Source organism: Manis pentadactyla, chromosome 10, assembly GCF_030020395.1.
Source record: "Manis pentadactyla isolate mManPen7 chromosome 10, mManPen7.hap1, whole genome shotgun sequence".
Lineage (NCBI taxonomy): Eukaryota > Metazoa > Chordata > Mammalia > Pholidota > Manidae > Manis > Manis pentadactyla.
The window spans coordinates 58,935,173-58,951,367 of NC_080028.1; the positions used below are offsets into that span (position 1 = coordinate 58,935,173).

At 37.6% G+C, this 16,195-nt stretch overlaps 1 protein-coding gene across 6 annotated transcripts in view; it reads right to left on the reverse strand.

The window, feature by feature from the left end:
• Window positions 1-16,195, reverse strand: part of GRIP1 (glutamate receptor interacting protein 1) — a 676,609-nt gene that overhangs the window by 425,661 nt on the left and 234,753 nt on the right. For 2 of the 6 annotated variants that reach the window (XM_036894903.2, XM_036894898.2), the window contains exon 1: window positions 1,527-10,378. The exons of 2 other annotated variants lie outside the window; for them this stretch is intronic. In XM_036894903.2, the coding sequence (XP_036750798.2) occupies window positions 1,527-1,659 (133 nt within the window). In that variant the 5' untranslated portion in view covers window positions 1,660-10,378. Of the gene's footprint in view, window positions 1-1,526; window positions 10,379-16,195 lie in introns of those variants that run through there. 2 more of the 6 variants (XM_036894905.2, XM_036894900.2) reach the window with 1 other exon arrangement.

A 16,195-nucleotide genomic window follows, 5' to 3' on the forward strand; every position in this document is an offset into this window, starting at 1 on the left:
CTTGTAGGTACATTTTGTAAAGTTACCATTTTTTCTGTTTTTAAATTTTTACCAAACCTAGTAAGATAACAGGCATTTGAGAGAGATTGTTTGATTCTATTTGTACAAACGCATCACAATGCAAACATGAGGTGTGAATTTGACTAATACATATCAGTTGTAGGAAACTTGTACAATGAATACCAATGTAATTGAAAGTTCCTAAGCTTTTTTTCCCCCAGTTTCTAAGTTTTCAGAATTATACATGAAAACTGACAGTATTTTTTGATGTGACATAAATCTTAGTTAACTTCTTAAATGTATATGATGGAAACTAAGTTTACAAAACAGATTGTCACTACATTAGAACAGATTGTTCATGTAAAAGCATTATAAAAGAGAAACTTCCCTAAAACTCAGATTACTCTGTAAAATTAGCAACATAGCCATACTATTAAAGCAAATGTCAAAGAATTATGATGCTACATGCTTGTGTTATTGCTACCACATGAACTTTCAACCCTCAACTTTTATCACTTATAACATTATTTCTAGCCTTTAGAACTAATTCTCATGGATTTTAATACCACAGAAATGGAATCTAAATTATTTACTGGTTAACACTTAGAAGTTGTAAATGGGATATATATTCATGGTTAGATATAAAAAGGCCAGGAAGAATTAGAACTGAATGTTTATAAAGATCCTTATTCAAGAAGACAAAAAATAATTTCTAACTTTGTAAATGCAGAGCATATGTAATGGTCAGTTTTCTCCATTTAGGGCACCTCATAAACCCAGTGATCTCTGCATGTAGGTGCTTTCTCTCTGTGCCCTAGGCATTTCTGGGCATTTAAAATCCATTGGGACAAGTCTAAACCTCACCAAGAACTTAAAGCACTGATTAGTACAATTAAATTCTAGTTCTCTGCTCTTTATTAGCTAATTTGTGAATGCCTTAACATGGTATATGTTTTTATTCTATAGGTATCAGCACTTCTACCTGGCAGCAAATAAGAGTTCCCTTAATTTAATAACAAAACTATGAACATGCATCAGGGGAAGTCATTTGAATTTCCTCTCTAAACAATATCTCAGATTAATCATAGATAACTGTCTAGAAATCTGTATCCGGAACATGAATCATCAGCATCAACTTGAACATTAACAATTACTTCTTCCAAATAAGCTATCCTACCGTTTTGAGGAAGAAAAAAAAACCTGTTATTTAAAAGCAGCTACAACAGGACATATTCTAAGATCTTTCTTGAGTGGCTAATAACAATGATAACAATCAATTATAATCAATTACCTGCACCTAAAATATTAACCATGCGTATAGTACTGGACTGGCTATATTGTTTAGATACCATCCGATGGCTCTTCTTGCAACAAATCAAACAAAATGTAACACTTTGGTACTTACAGACTGCTCACAGAGAACACAATTTGGGGAACCTTCTGCATTTAAGATTAAAGCCCCACACAAGGGTTACTGTTAGACCCAGCATGCGAGACGGATCAGGAGAGTGGAGGGAAGCGCTTACTTCGAAAATGCTCTGAAGCGTAATAATAGACATCCTCATAGCCCTCGTGGTAATCTTCTTCGGGTCGGTACTTTTTCCCCTTTCTTCTCCTAGATCTCCTTATCTGCTTGACAAAACCCAGGAAGCGGTCCATGTCTCTCGCACGGCGCAGCCTGGCTCGGCACCAGAGGGGAGCAACGGCCCGGCCGCTCCGGGGGCCGGCGGAGCATCAGCGCCCCTCCAGAACCTGGGGCTGGGCGCGCGCTACCCTGCCATCCGCCTCTGGGCTCCCATCAGCGTTGAGCTTTTGGCCACGGAAGGGAGGGAAAATAACAGGCATATGGATTTTCCTTGACAGGATTCCTTACTCTGCTCATAAACTGTCAAATGTGCGGTTTCAAAAGATTTTTAAATAAAGGAAAAGAGAGAGAAAGTGAAATGATAATGAAAGACTAAGAAAAATAAACAAACAGCAAAGCTTTATACTCCAGCAGCTTCAAAATAAGACAGAACAAAGTTCGACAAGAGACTGGGCTGGGGCGAGGGAGTCTCAGCACTAGAATTTCTCTCCAGCGTCTCCATCACCACGGCGGGGGTGTGAGAGAAGAGAGGGCGGGGAAAACCTGGTAGTCAATGGACTGAACCAAAACTAGAGGCTGACTGATTTTCTCCTCCCTGCTAATCCCGCCTCGGAATCCTAGCACCCTTTATCACAAAGCACGTGCTTGGGAAACTTCTTGGAAAGCTATTGTTCCACAATGGGCAGATCAATTAACCCTCTGTGCTCTCTGGCGTATCATATTAATGAGCAGCAAAGTGGTTTCATCCATATGCACTGCCTCTTGCTGACAAAAGTGTGCTGTATGTGTTAATTGGAGCAGCAGCCAGAAGGCTCAGCAGCTGCTTTCAAATGACACACTTACCCACTGGGCATTAATGTATCCCAAGAGCTGTTTGATCTAAATATTAAAATGCACTTCACAGAGAGGCTTCTCATAGGCTTAGCAACGCATACCGTATTCAGCAAATAAATGAAACTGCATGGCATTTGGGAAAAGAAATACAAATATTCCGACTCTGCTCACACCAAACTCAAATATAAATCTGAGTTGTTACACTTTTTCAAAAATATGAAAACAAATGGGCTAAGGAACAAATAAAACTTAATTCTTGGGGAAGACGGAGGGAGGGAGGGAAATTTCGAAAAAAGCTCACACTGTACTCATCCTTTGTCTCTTGAAACCACAACCATTTTTTTTTTAGCACAACAATCAGAAACACTTCAGACTAGACCCAAGAGGTGCTCTAAGGTCTAGACAGGTCAGCATTAATCATGGATAATCTTTTTCTCTCTAGCTTCTTTCTTTAAGTCTTTAAGTGAAGGCAAATTTTTAACATCGGGAAAAATTCATTTTGTTTACTCAATAGAGTTAATAAACATGTCAGCATATTACCTGTTAAACGAATAATATTCTGCAGCTCCATTTTCCCAGAAATGTAATTTTTTAAAAAGCTTCTTACTGTATAAAGGTCGTTCAAGTTTGCAGGTACATCCCAGAGGAAAGTGATGGTGCTGTGCACTGTTGTTAGATTCACAGACAATCTGTCTCTCCTAGATTTAGACACTTCTCTATTTTCAAATATTAATTGCTGATGATGGAACAGGGACACATTTACTCAGAGAGGTAAATATTCATCAACCAAAACCTTTCAGCTCTGAAGTGTGTCAAGTTAGATTCAGTGGTTACATAAATTTTCTCTACTCCTAGGAATTTTGCATTTTTTTTTGTCTTAAGAGTGAGTTTGTGAAGAGATACACAAACTTAATGATGCTGAAAAAAAAATACTACAAAATATTTTACGAACATCTTTAAGCAAAAAAAAATCACTTGTCCTTAGGTTCCAAATCCTTTCTTTATTATTCTGACTCCCTCAACCAAAATAAACTAGAATAGTTACAAAACAGTGAACTAGAAGTTAGAAGATCTGGAGTCTACACCTTGACATGGTCACTAAATAAATGAAAATGATAATACATAATCTTTTCATTTAATCCTAACAGCCTTCATAATGAGGTGCTACCTCCATAGAAGAGAGAAAAGAAGGTTCAAAGGTGTTTTAGTGGTTTCTCCAAAATCATGAAGGTAACACTGCCAAGCACTACCTTGTACCAGGTATTTTTTCATACAAATTCAGAGATTATCTTGTCTAAGAATTATCCGCATTCAGTGATTCATGCAAGTTTGCTATTGAGAGTTAAAAAATACTTGACTTTCATTTTTAATGAAGCTAAACATATATCCTGATTTATGTGATTAATTTGTCAACTATCCTTGTCCTCCAGAGATTATGTAGGCAACAAATTTTACCCAACTACCCCTGAATTATTATAACTCCTAAACTGGTAGAGTCCACATTATTTAAATTTTGAAATTATAAACTCCCAGCTCAGTCTGAAAGGACTGACATTATAGAACAGATGATGCTTTAATAGAGATAGGATCCTTTTTACACAGAACAATTTAAAACATTCTACTACAGTTTACTGATTTTTAATTGTAGTACTTAGTGAAACAGATTTTCTCAAGCAGTGGTAAGCAAACATTTTTGAACAGGAACCAATGTAAACTAAAGTCATCTACATATCAAACTGTTTTCAGAAATAAACAGAAGTCATGCTTAAGCACCTTCCTATTATTTTCCTAGTTTTGAAGGGCTTTATTTGTGAAGTTACCATTTCAGTAACTGATTATAATAAATTTTTTATACAAGATGAAGTTTGGGGGTACTAGGGAAGAGTTTAGTGTTCAGTCACATACATATTTGGAGAGGTACAGTGCAGGAGCTAATGGCCCTACTAAGACAATCATAGATGCTTGCAAAGCAGGAATAGGGAATCTACCATTTAGAGGAGGTCTACTTGGGTCACAAGGAACAAAAGAAGGTGGCAGTGTACTACATGACTGGGGGACATGTGTAGATGAGTCACAATCCAAAGACAAAAGGCAAGACACTACTCTGCCTGAGCAGCGGTGCAGCTGGGCAGGATCCCTTAATCAATCCTTCTGGGTCCATAATACCTCTGAATTTTTCCCATCCTCTATCCTAAATCCTCCACATTTAGCAATGGAGGACCAACCCAAATCTATAAAGACTTGCTGATATGCAACAGTTAATTGGCAAATTAGTGGAATGAAGGTCAAGTCCATTTAGTTGGGTGTAGTACTGTTTCTGCAGAGAATCGCCCTTTCACCTTATAGCACAAACACTAGTAAGTGGTGCTCTTTCACCAGTTATTGCACCCTACACTCTAAGCAGATGGGATAGTTTAGAGATTGCAAATGGCAGTTCACAGAACAAGTATCTCCCACAAATATGTTTTGTTTGGCTCACAAAAATGATTTTTTTTTAAACTGAGCCAACTTCTGAAAGTCAGGAATTTCAGAAATAAATCAAACATTTGATTTTTTTTTCTTGGAAAGTCAAAAGATCTGGCAACTTGGAGCTTACCACCAACATGGCAACTATTGATTAGAACTGAGTAGTGGCTCTCACCCATAAATAAACATGGACTTTCCACTTAGTCATTGTCCTCTCCCCTGGGCCCAATTCTCTCATTCAGTTACCACCTGGTCCCTGTAGGCATTTACACTTGTGAATCCTGTTTGAGGTATTATCCTGACTAGCCAAGTCCAAAACATTAATTTCTTTAAGAGAAATTTCATTTCCTCTGTATTTTCATGTGAAGAAGCATGTTATTATGACAAATTGGTTTTAATTGAGCTAAATGTTCACTAAACTACAAAATTAAACTTCTTAGAAGAAAAATGTGTTCACATGAGAAAATAAAGCATTTTGAATCAATCAACAAAATGTGCTTCAACCAAGAAGAGCAAAAATATGTTAGCAAATGTTAAAAAAAATCTTAATTCTCTTTTCCTTGGGAAGTAGGCAGAATAGCATTTACATGGCTTCCATACTCTTCTGAATTAGATTCTCCATCCCCTTTTAGGAAAAGAGGAACAGAGCAACTACTGAGATTAACAACCACTCCCAATTTACAACCTTCCCTAGATCACTGAGTAAGTAGTACCCTCCTGTGTTTATTTAGATTGAGTAACAGTTACAGTATTTTCCGAGTAGCAGTTGGAAACATTGGTCTATCAGAGAAATCTTTGAGACATTAAATCAATCTGGCCCTTTAAGATGCCACGGCATGTGCATGTGATGCAGAGGACTGCAGCGGACTCCCTGAGACCTTCGGGGAGACATTCTGACATACTGAGGACGGCAGATCAGGAAGGGAAAACACTGGTCCCTGGAAATGACAGTATTCTTAATCCTGTTAAGTTCCAACACAACTTTATCATCCCAAATGATTTACAATATTCCCCTTTACAGATCTAAGTGAAATTCACAGATCATGTGAGTCATGCATACATAATCTAAACATAAAATGTCTTTATAATAATATTTAAATACATGTTTAATTGTAAGTGTTTAAATTAATAAATCTGAGGACATTACAACACCAGAAGATGTAGTTACATCCTTGCATCTACTTCTAATGAACAATTTCAAATTTAGGAGATGGTTAGAAGCCATTTCACACAATGTATAGAAAAAATAAAAGGGCAGAGTCACAAGTGGACAGAACAGTAAAAATCAGTGTGTTCCCTGTATGTTAAAACTGAGAAAAATACCTCATGTCAAGAAAATGAAAAGACAACTCAAAGACTGGGAGGAAGTATTTGGGGAAAAAAAACACATCTGATAAATGTTATCCAAAATATACAAAGAACTCTTAAAACTCAACAATAAATAAGTAAACTAACTGATTAAATAATGGACCAAAGGCTTTAACAGATACCTCACTGGAGAACATGTACAGATGACAAAACAAGCTCATGAAAAAAGTCCCACATCATATGTCATCTGGAAATGCAAATTAAGGTGACAATGAGATACCCATGACACACCTATTACAACGGACCAAACTTGGAACACTGATGTCTTGCCAATGGGTTTCAGCCCCAGGCAAGTTCACTATGGATTCAATGTGATCAAAGAAATTGACAGCAAAATGTTCTTGGGGTGCAAGGGTTATACCCATCTTTATTTCCAGATGTCAGGTCAGTCACTAAAATCCCGTTCATTCAGAGTGAGTCTGCATGCAGCAAGCCGGTCTCTGCCTCTGGGCCCCTCTGCCCACACAGCCATCCTCTGGGCCTCTCTGCCTGCAGAGCCATCCCACACAGCCATCCTCTGGGCCTCTCTGCCTGCACAGCCATCCCACACAGCCGTCCTCTAGGCCTCTCTACACAGTTGTCCTGCACAGCCGTCCTCTGGGCCTCTGTCCTCAGCGCTGCCACCACTCCAGCCGCTGCTCTGCTCTCCTGCGGCCTTGCAGCCCTGCCACCGTGTCACGCCCAGAGCACTGGGCGGAGCTCTTTATATAGAGTCAACAGCCATGTATTGCCCACAGGTGTGCAGTGAGTTAGTCAACCAGGGCCAGGTGAGAATCCTGGCCACAGGAACTCTCATTTTATCCACAACTGACAATACCAAATGTTGGTGAGGAATGTGGAGCAGCAGGAACTTCAGTGTTGGTGGGAATGCAAAATGGAGCAGCCACTTGGGATGACAGTTTGGCAGTTTCTTACAAAACTAAACATACTCTTACTATGAAATTCATCAGTCACACTTCCTGGTATTTACCCAAAGGAGTTGAAAACATGTCCACACAAAAGTCTGCAATCAGTTGTTTACTGCAGCTTTATTCCCAATTGCCAAAACTTGGAAGCAACCAAGATGTTCTTCTGTAGGTGAGTGGATAAATAAACAAGTTAATCAGACAGTGGAGTAGTATTCAGCACTAAAGAGAAATGAGCTGCCAAGCTCTGAAAAGACATACACTTAAATGTGTATGACTGAGCAGAAGAAGCCAATACAAAAAGGCTACAGACCACCTCACTCCAACTACATGACTTTCTGAAAAAGGCAAACTATGGAGTCAATAAAAAGATCAGTGACTGCCAAGAATGAGGAGGGTGGGAGGGAATGAAGAGATGAAGCATATCGAGTTTTTAGGGAAGTGAAACTACTCTGTAAGATACTATGATAGATACATGTCATCATTATGCATCTGTCCAGACTCACAGAATATATACCAAGAATGAACCCAAATGTTATGGACTCTGGGTGATAATGGTATGTTAATGTAGGTTCATGTATTGTAACCAAGGTACCACTCCAGTAGGGGATGTTGGTAATGGGGGAGGCTATGCATGTGTAGGGGAAGGCGGTATATGGGAAATCTCTGTACCATCCACTCAAATTTGGTGTGAACCTAAAACTACTCTAAAGCATAAAGCCTATTTAAAAAAACAAAAACTTTATGCCTCTGTAAATAACAGTATTGACTTCCAGGCTCAAATAAATATAAAGAGGTTTTCACTTATAGGAATATTTGTTCATATAGATATTAGAAAGTTACATAGATGCAGGGCAAATTTTCAGTTTGTAAGAGTTTCTCCCTGATTTCAGTACTTCTAGCCCCCTAGGCCCCCATCCACAAAATGCTGGTAGCCCCCCTTTCCTTTCCACCTTGCCCAGTGTTGTGACAATCCAAAATGCTCCTCTCAATTTCCAATAGGAGCATTTTGGATTGATACAGCTGATAGCCACAGTTAAAGTAACCAAGCAAATGCAGCCCTACCCCTGGAAGTCTTCCTATATACCTCCCCAACCATCTGTATGTTAAACATACTTTAAAGTGTGAAGACTAATGTTATCACTCAGCTATTTCAGCAGTTGATAGTCAAAAACAGGCAGTGTCCTAAGAAATTTGAATGGTGTAATACTAATATTTCCTGTCTTCTTGCTCTGCATGAGATTTTACAAAGTTTAAAAGAAACTAAGTTCAAAAGTGAATGCTTCAAATTAAAAACAAGTGTTTCACACCAAGCCCAAAGCATTTAAATTATTATTCTGCCAGTAACTGTACTTAGATGTACTAGAAAAAAACATTCTCTTGTTGGTATACAAGAATTAAGTCATTCTAGATAATGTCACCCAAGCCCTGCAATCAACAAATGCTCCAATTCTTACATTTAAGTAATGAAACACTTATTTTCATTCTTTAAAAAAAAAAGGAAAACAATAGCTCATGGCCCAAACAGGGCTCATTAGAGGCTGAAGTGAAATGTTTCAGTGTAAAAGTAAATCTTTTCTAAACTCTCCTCAGGCACACATACCAGAGGGTAAATTAACACAACCACACAAGCTAGGCATTAATTGTTCCTGGCAGATAGCAGGTGCTCATAATTTTTTTTGGTTTTTTTGCATCCCTATGATAACAAGGACAAGATACCATAGGTAAGGAAAGAGATGAAATCTGATGACATGTATTTTTTAAGAATTTAGATTCACAAAATATCGATGCTAGAGAAGGTTTCAGGGATCATTCCTGGCCCCTTTATTCCCTTCTCTCCACCAACATTCAATCCCTAGGTTCCCACCAGATCCACAGCCGACAGCTCTCTCCTCTGGGGCGCAGTGGGCTTTGTGCACACTAGTGGTGCTGTGCTTCTGCATCTGTTAATATAATTCTCCCCCCTCCCAGTGTCCCTTGATGCAAACGTCTAGTTAGTTCATGCAGAGTAGCAATTGTTCCTAATTTGACATATATAAAATGGTATGCATAACTTTATTCAATCGGCTATTTTCATAATAGAATTATTTTATTTCATTAATAAAATTATAAATATATGTTTCATGTATTTATGGCTTTTAACTCACTTTGCTCTTTTTTCCTATAAGGCTCTTTTCAGTACATTAATAATAACAAAAACAAACTTAAACATTTCCTGTTATGTGTCAGTCTTTAAGAGTTTTATACTCATTTAATCTTCATTACGATTCTATGAAGTGGGTATCAGCAATTTATGTTCATCTGGAGATGAGGAAAAGAGATATAGAAAAGTTAAGTAATTTGCTCTCAGCCACACAGCTGATGGTGACACATTTGCTTCTCTGAAATGAAATTCATAGATTATATAACCTGCACATATATGATTTAAAATACATGTAAGCCCCTAATACTAAACCAAGCAGTTTCGAGTTTATGCTCTTAACTACCACTCTACGGTGCCTCGCAAGAGTTATTCTACAGCTGTTAGTGGTATTTTTAAGTGATGATTATAATGAATTGCCATAGCACTTAGGTGCACTGTATACATTTAAGTGAATGATCTAATGGATTTATTTAAAATCTGTAATATGTTAGAAATGATATATTTTGCAAATACATAAACAATGAAAAGTATAATGAAAAACTCTCCTTGTGAAGTTCAAATTCTGTGAGGGGAATGCATTTGTTTTCCAATTCCCTTAGTGCGAAAGTTTTGAGCCCACTGCCTAAATGCAGCGGTCATTCTTTTTACCCTTTGTATCCTTGGCTGGGAGCACATGCTATAACTCAGTGTCTGATGAGCAGAAAGATGGAATGAAGAGTGAATAAATGGAAGAATGAATAATTGATTGAATGATGGCTGAAGAGACAAGATTTGCCCAAGATTGTTCCCTGTGAGTAGGAAGCCGTTATACAGTGTAAATATAGCTGCACCTGTCCCACTGGGTTCACAGGCCATGAAGAAGACATGTGTGAGGAGCTGCAGAAGACACAAGCTTGGGCTGGCTGTCCTGCACTCCTGTGATGCTCCAAGAACACACCCAAGAAACCACTGCCTCTTTAAGTGGAGACAGACATAAAGGAGATACATGGAACAGACCTAAACCCATAGCCTGCAGCCAAGCACCTGTCTTGCACCCTGAATGCTGCCCCAGCCTTGATTAGCCTAATCGTAAGCTCCCTGCAGACCGGAGCCACATTAGTATATGCTGATGAAGGTTCCATCGCATGTGTGTCTAGTAAAGGTCATGCTGTATTACAAATATTCACTTTTTAAATCTGTCTTTCTGACTAGACTTGGAGGTACATAAAACAAGAGCCATATCTCACCGATTTTTCAATCTTTGGTCTCTGCACAGATCTGAGTAGATATCACATGCATAAAGATGGAATGAATGGATGAGGAATAAAGTGTTATGTAATTTCTGAGGTTCCTTTCAGTTCTAATTGCAACCACTTGAGCACCCACCCCCAGGCATGGAGTCAGCCTGATTTACAGCAGGAGAGCCTCAGAAATGGGCCAGTGACCACCTAGGAAATGTCTAGAACATGACTAGCTCTGACCATTGTTCCTATTGTGCAAAGAATGTGTCTCTTGACACAGAATGCAGTGGAGAGGAAAATCCTATCTGGATCTTCCAGAAATTAAGATTAGGATGTGAAAGATTCTCTTCAGTTTAAGGATCAGCAGTTGCTACTTGTTAGAAAATCAAAATAAGCTTTGGCCTTAACTCAAGAAAACGCTACCACTGCCACCTTCTTTGAACATTGGAAAACCCATCTGTGACTTTCTCTGTGTTAAATTATTTTTAACCTATGGTAGATGTTTTCAGAATTGGGTGTTTCCAGAGTTCTGGATCGTGGGAGAATGATCCCATAATCTACATAGTTCAAAGGCCAATCCGAGGAAAGAAATTCTGGCCTACCTAATTTAAGTTACATTGATTCCAAGTAATTGTTTCATGTTAGGAAATTTGGCCTCCTTTAGAACAAAATGTAAAATGTTATCAGGAAAGGCTGAAATTTGAAGAGTTATCCTCATCTGGTCAATTTCTTAACCTCTATTATTCTGTTTTTGTTCAAAGATCAAATATACCTGAAAATAAGAATATAAACTACTGGATTATTTTTTCAAGAAGAATGACACAAAGTTTTGAGTTTGTTGCTAAGTATTGCAAAATATCCAAATTGGTTTTGCAAATTATATCCAATATTTACCCTAATTTAATTTTTTCCTGCACTTATTTTAAAGTGGGTATACTGTTTGCTAAACAGGTATGTAGCACATTATGCCTTTAAAGTACCTCATTGTGGGAAGATGATGCAAGGCTAAATAAACCTAGAGAGATATCTCTGTCCAATTTATAACTGGTACTATATACTGAAATGAAAGAAAATGCTATTCTGTTTATATTTTCACCCACACACTCCACCCCCACTGAGCTCCAGATTCATATAACCCCATATAAGTACTATTAAATTCATAATAGGCATCTCCCAAACTGTCAGAAACTCTAGGCACGGACCTCAAACCTGTGCCTCTCATCACAGTAAACAGTATCATCCTTGAAGCTGTCCAAACAGAAAACCAGAGTCATTCTTGATAGACTACGCAAATCCAATTTATCAGCTACCTTCAGAATCAACACTAAATCTACTCACTTTTCTATGCTTCACTGCTACCTCCAAAGCCAGGCAGCTTTCTTAACTTAGGCACCTTATTTCTATTCTTGCTCTCTTTTCCATACAACAATCAGAATGATCTTACTAAACATACATCAGATTATGCTGTTTTCCTGCTTTGAACTCTGCAATGAGTTCTATATTCTCCTAATGCACATAAAATAAACCATCACAATCTTTATCAGGGCCTTTAGAGCCCAAGTGGAGCTGGTCTCTGCCTGCCTCTTTAGCTTCTTCTCATATTACTTTCCACAAAGACCTGCTTCTCTGTCCCTGGCAAAACACCAAGCTTAGGGTCTGCCCTCCCTGTTCATTCAGTACTGATTATACTTCCCCAAATTTTTACATAATAGGACTTTCGTATTTAGGTCTCAGGTCAAATTTTGTCTCCATCTAGGGAAGCCATTCAAATTCCCCACCGTAATATAGCCCCCAGTCACTCTATTTTATATCACCCTGCCACTTCTCACTGTCTACTTGTATGTCACCTATTTCTTTTCTTCTAGAATATGACCTCCACGAGAGTAGGAACCGTTGCCCTCACGTACACTGCTCTATCTCCAGATTGTGAACAGGGCCTGGCAAAATAGACACACAATAAGCATTTGTTGAACAAATGGATCCGATTTACTGTGAGATAAGCACATACTGTTCATGGTTCATGGAAACATGCTGTTTAAATTATACAAGGGCCTTTAAAGTTTTCTTCCTAAAACATATATTAAACATCAAAATCTGCTGGCAAGGATATGAAATAAGTTCTGTTCTAAAGGTTGGAAAAGCTGGCATGGATTAAGTAGATAGCATGTCACAAGGTGCAAGATACATTTCATAGAATGAACATATAAATCTTTAAAGCTATAAGCATTCCAAAAGCCCTTTTAAGCTAATGGTTTTAAAATCTTCACTAAACATGTAACTAAGCTAATATCAAATAGAAAGATGGCTTCGAATTCTCCCCTATCTCCTGTTACACACCCACTGCTGCATAAATACTGAGTGCAACACGTGTAAGGGGAACAACTGAGTGAATAGCTGCACAAACAAATGGATGATTCAGCCAAAGTTTCAATAATAAAAGTAAAGAAGAGAGGCAAGAACATGGGTTCAGCCCAATTGGATAAACAGCAACAAAATCAACAACCTGCAAGTACTTTTTAGCAAACCACACAAGTGTGCCTGTGCATGACAGCTAGAATTAGGGTCTAAGAAATGGCTTTAAGAAAAAATAGGTCAGTAAGGTAAGATCAATCGTATGGCAGTGCACTTAGATGAAGGAAAAGAAGGGACATTTAAATTAGATTAGTCATCACAACTCAGAAAAGAGGTCAGACTACAGGAAACTATTTTAAATACCAAGAAAATGTTCCTGTAGTCAGATGAACTGATAAAAAAAAAAAGAACATTAAAAATAAAAAATAAACTAAGATTAATGATTCTTTAACATCTTCCTATATTGACAGATAGTAACCGCACTAGTGGGGGTGAGGATTTAATAATATGGGTAACTCTCAAACCACTGTGTTGTGTACTTGAAACCAATATAAGATTGTATATCAATGACACTGTAATAAATAAATAAATAAACTAAGCTTTTTGAAGTGCCATGCTTTAGTAAAGTGAACCAACCAACCAAGAAACATAAATGAACAAATACATGTGAGCCGTCTAAAAATAGACTTTTCTTGCTGTCTAGTAGCCTGAAGGACAAGTGGGAAAGAAAGAAAGAGAGAGAGAGATGGAGGGAGGGAGGTGGGAAGGAAGGGAGAGAGGGGAGAATCGAGAGAGAAGGGGAAAGAGGGAGGGAAGAAGGCAGCACAAATGAATTCCCAGGCAACAGGAGCTGTTCGGCAATATACTGTTTGGAACCACCAACATGGATTCTGTGAAGGTCACAATTACTTAAAAGGACTTCATAATCAGCACTATTTTCCCCCACCACTTGAAAGCACCTAGCTGCATAAAAATAATAATATCTTCCAGCTAGAAGAGACTTTCTAGTCTAAATCTTTCTATCTACAGTATATTACATCTTCAGGAAAAATGTGAATTCTGATACTCTGCACATTTTTCAAACCCCTGCAATGCCCAGGTGCTACATTTAGCATTTCAAATTTGGAAAATTACTTTTAAGTTTTTATTTTTAATTCTCCTATGCTCATTCCACACTGTGATTGATTAAATATATTAATTCCATGGTGGAAAAAAATAGGAAAAAAGCCTTTAAAAACTGTAAGAATCGTCTCAGCTACCCAAGCCCTGCGAAGCCTAATATATTTGGAATCTCAGAATGTCTGCCTGACACTTCATTTTGCAAGAAGTCTAAACAACTACAATAAATTTACAAATGCAGACATGCCACAGTTAAATTTCATTTCACGCTCAGTAAGCAAACATTATCAAACTAGAAGCACTGGCCGCCACTGTCTTTTTAACTCAAAATCTTGTAGCCAATGGATGGTTGACCTTGGAATATTTCACAGATGGATGAACTGGCTTACTTTATTCATCAGTTTGCAGACTAGAAAACTTGGGCTATATGTAACTAGTTAGGCAGGTGGCTCTATGTTTTATTTAATAAACAACACAAATAATTAGTGATTAGATGGAAGCAAATTAGAGACCCAAATAGGAATTACTCAGGGAAAAAAATTTCTAAAAATAATGACTTTTTCTGTATTCAAATTTCTTTAGAAACTTAGTTCCACTTTCATTTCTTAATAGCAAATTTCCTTAAATGGTTTGCTTCTATTTCAGTGAAAGCAGGGAAATTCCCTTATTGAAGAAATCATTTGCTTCCATTTCAATGAAAGCAGGGAAATTCCTTTATTGAAGAAATCATACAGCGGTTTTAGAAACTAAATAAGGATTGAGTGCTATTAGGTGACCTCTGTATTTATCAGCACTTACCATCATTTTTAGATTATATATGAAGAGGAAGCTTTCTTTAAGAATGTTTGGTTTTGTAATACTGCTGATTCATTTGTCATTCTCCATTTATCAGTTATTTAGTATATATAATAAAGATACATAAAAACATGCAGAAAGAAAAAATTCCCATGTACTTCAAATTTTGATGCCAAAATGCCACTTAGTATGTGAGAACCTTCTGTTTCAGTTTGTATGTATTCAGTTTAAAAATTGTTACACAGTTATCAACTTTCAGTTACAAGTTATTGAAAAGGCAAATTATCAGTGCAGATATTACATCAGGGAAAACTGATTTGATTAATCAAACATTAAAACAGACAGATGTAAACTAAACAAATGTACTTTTTTAAAGTGATACATGCTATTCACCAGCAAGGAAGTTTAATTCCATGGAGCCCAGGATTTTAGGGGTCATCATTATCTGCATCTAATCCTAGTGGGCAATGCAAGTCAGTTATCCACATGCACACTGACTTTCTTCTTTATCATTGTGCATCCCTGAGCAAATTCCTCTCCATAAGCAGTGAGCTGTGACTTCAAACTCTCAAGAAGAGATGTAGTTATTTTAGTGATGTAACTAAAATTGAACTCCTGTTCAAAGCCCACCTATGGACAAGGACACTTAAGCACTCTTTCTGTAATGCATTATTAAAGAAATAAAATTCATGTATTTTTGCATGGTAATGGCTGTACAGTTCAATTTACAGAATATATTCATTAACCCTATCATAGCCATTCTTTGCACATCTCTGCAATCATCTACTTTCTCAACTGTGAGTTTAAAGGCAAAACTGCCCTTTTCATTGTTGTAGGCTGAAAGTCTGAGTCTATATTTTTCCCTTTATTTGGTTTTCTCAACAAAGAATTTACTGAATGTTACTATGTGACCAGCTGCACTGAGTACCTGTGACACCATAAAAACAAACAAACAAAAAACGTGATGACCGTATCTTCAGGAAGCTTATATTCTGGGTAGAGAGCAATAAGTTTATAGAAAAAGTAACTGAACAAATTAAATGAGGAAGAAAGACCTACACTGGATATTTATGATCTTTACTTATATGTGTATAGTATAAATACTCCATAGTACAAAGCTCCATACATATTTGTTTAAAGAATGAAGCAATTACCATTTAATCCAATCTTCCACTGGAATGTCACTAACAAAGGAAAAATTAAATCTCATTGTAAGGCATCCTATCAGTGATTCTCATGGGGAAGGACATCATCAGAGGGGAATATCAGGATGACCTAGGGAGGAGTGTTTGCCACTCACAATGACCCTTCAACACCCAGGTCAGGGATAAGCCTTACATGACGCTCACCTCCCTCATCCCTTCGAAGGGGTGGGTCTAGGCTTGAGAGTTACAACATCCTGAACTTA